Genomic DNA, 3,632 nt, shown 5'->3' with positions numbered 1-3,632 from the left:
TTAAACTAAGAGAAAAAGGTCATAATGTTTTCATGCAGTGCATACTTCGTTCTTTAAATAACAATTGTTACAAATAAAAGAAAGAATTAGGAATGCTGTACTTGTGATCCATACAAAGCACCAACATTTTGGGTTGTATATAATTTAAAGAAATGTCTCAAACACTTTTCAAAATACTGTAGTAGCCAATACATAGAGGCATGCCTTAGGTGGCCATAGGAATGCAGTTTAGAAAATAAAGAAAAAATTCACACTGTAAATACTCAGTTTCTTCAAAATCACTGAGCAAGAAAAGCACCAATGAACTTCCATACTGATTTTATATAACTTCTATACAGTACCTTGACTTAAATCCAAGAACAAAAGTGAAGACTCTCCTCCTATATTTTTGGTAAACAACTGCATGGTAAACTTAGATGACTTTTCCCCCAGATTTTACCTGGGAGTGGCCTTTTAAATTTTTTATTTAAAAGAGAGAAGGTTTGGCACTTTTATGCTGATGTCACCAATGTTAATATTTCTTGGAATCTCAGGAAGATTCATATTCTTTACAGCTGATACAGCACAGGCTGGAGCTCCTGCTAAGCCAGCCACAGATTTCTCCAGTTTAGTTTGTACATCAATGTGTGTAACAATCTCATTCATGTTCGTCTCCAATACCATTCTCCCCATCACCATTTCTGCAAAGATATTGTGAACATTGTCTACATGGAAAATTAAATCCAGTTCACAGACATTTTCAAAACACTTGTCTAATGTTTCCACAAATAATTGAATTAGATCTAAAATGACAAGTTCACTTTCTGAAGAATTCTCACAGAAGACAAAATATAACGTTGCATAATGTCTATAAATCAGTTTGTTGTCAGATCATCCAATTAATGATCCTCCTTCTAGGAAATTACAAACATTTTCATCTCTCTTAGATACCAAATGGAATGTCTCCCTGATGATTTGCTGTTGTGTATCTTCACTGTAGGGCTGGTAGAACTTGGAGAGCCGCGGCTTCCCATGGTTGTTAAAGATGAGGATTGCCTTGATCATGGCTGAGCCTGGCCAACCGAGTGGGAGCTGGGGCTAGGACGGGGGCGGACATGCGAGCCTCGCCTCGGGATCTTGCTGGCGATCCTTCCCCACCTGCCCCCTCCTGCACCCCTTGAACACTTTTCAAATACTAATTTTTTTCAGTCATATATACGTATGTACATATATATGATATAAAAAAAATACTACATCTTCCTAATTTGTCACTTATTTAATTTTATATATGGTTACTTTATTTATATAGAACTTTTAAATCATGTAATGAAAGTGTCTTTTTTTCTTTATGGATATTATTTTTTTAAGTTTTGTAACTAAGAAATATTTTCCTACCTCAAAGTCATAAAGATATTCCTCTATATGTTTGAAATATTTTAAGATTACATGATTAATGTGTGTGTGCAACACAATATTGACAATATTTATTGAATCTGTACATGTTCCAGGTACTATTATAAGCTCTTTGCATGTTTAGTTCTTAAAACATTATATGATATACTTGATGCTTTTACTCCCATGACCCAACTGAGGAAATTCAACTGAAAGGGTTAAGCAACTTGCCCAACAGTAGGAAGCCTGTGATAGAGATATATGCCCACTGGGATTCAAATCCAGGCATTCTGGCTCTTCCTAAGTCAATACACAATCTATAATTTTAGTATTAACTCAATGCCCAAAATTGATCCTGAGAAATAATTTCAAAATTTACCTTTGATAATTAAGTTTTTTCTTGAATAATTAATTTAATTAAATATTTGTTTACCACTTATCTATATATAATAAATAGTATTACACATTGTATTAAAATGAATTTGGTATGACAGTCTTTAGTACTATCATAATTAATTATTTCACTGTATTACATGCCATGAAAAATAACTGAATTACTATAAAATTGCCTAAGGAGATTCCAAAATTAACATAATAAAATGAAAGTTTGAGAAATGACTCACAAATATTCTCAAAGGGAAAAACACTCGGCTTCTTTTGGTCTACTCACCCCACAACTTTTTTGTCGTATCAGAAAGGAATTGCTGGGGCCCTGAACCAAGATGCCAGAGTAGAAGGATGTGCTTTCACTCCCTCTTGTGAGAACACCAGAATCACAACTAGCTGCTGGACAATCATCGACAGGAAGACACTGGAACTCACCAAAAAAGATACCCCACATCCGAAGACAAAGGAGAAGCCACAGTGAGAAGGTAGGAGGGGCGCAATCACAGTAAAATCAAATCCCATAACTGCTGGGTGGGTGACTCACAGACTGGAGAACACTTATACCACAGAAGTCCACCCACTGGAGTGAAGGTTCTGAGCCCCACGTCAGGCTTCCCAACCTGGGGGTCTGGCAACGTGAGGAGGAATTCCTAGAGAATCAGACTTTGAAGGCTAGTGGGATTTGATTGCAGGACTTCGACAGGACTGGGGGAAACAGAGACTCCACTCTTGGAGGGCACACACAAAGTAGTGTGCACATCGGGACCCAGGGGAAGGAGCAGTGACCCCAGGGGAGACTGAACCAGACATACCTGCTACTGTTGGAGGGTCTCCTGCAGAGGCAGGGGTGGGGGGGGGTGGCTGTGGATCACTGTGGGGACAAGGACACTGGCAGCAGAAGTTCTGGGAAGTACTCCTTGGCATGAGCCCTCCCAGAGTCTGCCATTAGCCCCACCAAAGAGCCTAGGTAGCCTCCAGTGTTGGGTTGCCTCAGGCCAAACAACCAACAGGGAGGGAACCCAGCCCCACCCATCAGCAGTCAAGCAGATTAAAATTTTACTGAGCTCTGCCCACCAAAGCAACAGCCAGCTCTACCCACCACCAGTCCCTCCCATCAGGAAACTTGCACAAGCCTCTTAGATAGCCTCATCCACCAGAGGGCAGACAGCAGAAGCAAGAAGAACTACAATCCTGCAGCTTGTGGAACAAAAACCACATTCACAGAAAGGCAGACAAGATGAAAAGGCAGAGGGCTATGTACCAGAGGAAGGAACAAGATAAAACCCCAGAAATACAACTATATGAAGCGGAGATAGACAATCTTCCAGAAAAAGAATTCAGAATAATGATAGTGAAGATGATCCAGGACCTCGGAAAAAGAATGGAGGCAAAGGTCGAGACGATGCAAGAAATGGTTAACAAAGATCTAGAAGAATTAAAGAACAAACAAACAGAGATGAACAACACAATAACTGAAATGAAAAATACACTAGAGGGAATCAATAACAGAATAACTGAGGCAAAAGAACGGATAAGTGACCTGGAAGACAGAATGGTGGAATTCACTGCTGTGGAACAGAATAAAGAAAAAAAGAAATGAAGACAGCCAAAGAGACCTCTGGGACAACATTAAACGCAACAACATTTGCATTATAGGGGTCCCAGAAGGAGAAGAGAGAGAGAAAGGACCCGAGAAAATATTTGAAGAGATTATAGTCGAAAACTTCCCTAACATGGGAAAGGAAATAGCCACCCAAGTCCAGGAAGCGCAGAGAGTCCCATACAGGATAAACCCAAGGAGAAACACGCCGAGACACATAGTAATCAAATTGGCAAAAATTACTGAAAGCAGCAAGGGAAAAACGACAAATAAC

At 39.6% G+C, this 3,632-nt stretch overlaps 1 protein-coding gene across 1 annotated transcript; it reads right to left on the bottom strand.

The window, feature by feature from the left end:
- Positions 1-462: 462 nt before the first annotated feature.
- LOC118895922 (AP-3 complex subunit sigma-1-like) lies at positions 463-1,044 on the bottom strand. Its single transcript, XM_036853479.1, has 2 exons — positions 975-1,044; positions 463-782 (listed from the first exon to the last, which is right to left on the bottom strand). Exons 1-2 carry the CDS (start codon positions 1,042-1,044, stop codon positions 463-465), a joined length of 390 nt encoding a protein of 129 aa, XP_036709374.1.
- Between the last annotated feature and the right edge of the window lie 2,588 nt (positions 1,045-3,632).

Source organism: Balaenoptera musculus, chromosome 5, assembly GCF_009873245.2.
Source record: "Balaenoptera musculus isolate JJ_BM4_2016_0621 chromosome 5, mBalMus1.pri.v3, whole genome shotgun sequence".
In the NCBI taxonomy this organism is placed as follows: domain Eukaryota; kingdom Metazoa; phylum Chordata; class Mammalia; order Artiodactyla; family Balaenopteridae; genus Balaenoptera; species Balaenoptera musculus.
This window is presented reverse-complemented; position numbering and strand designations above follow the sequence as displayed.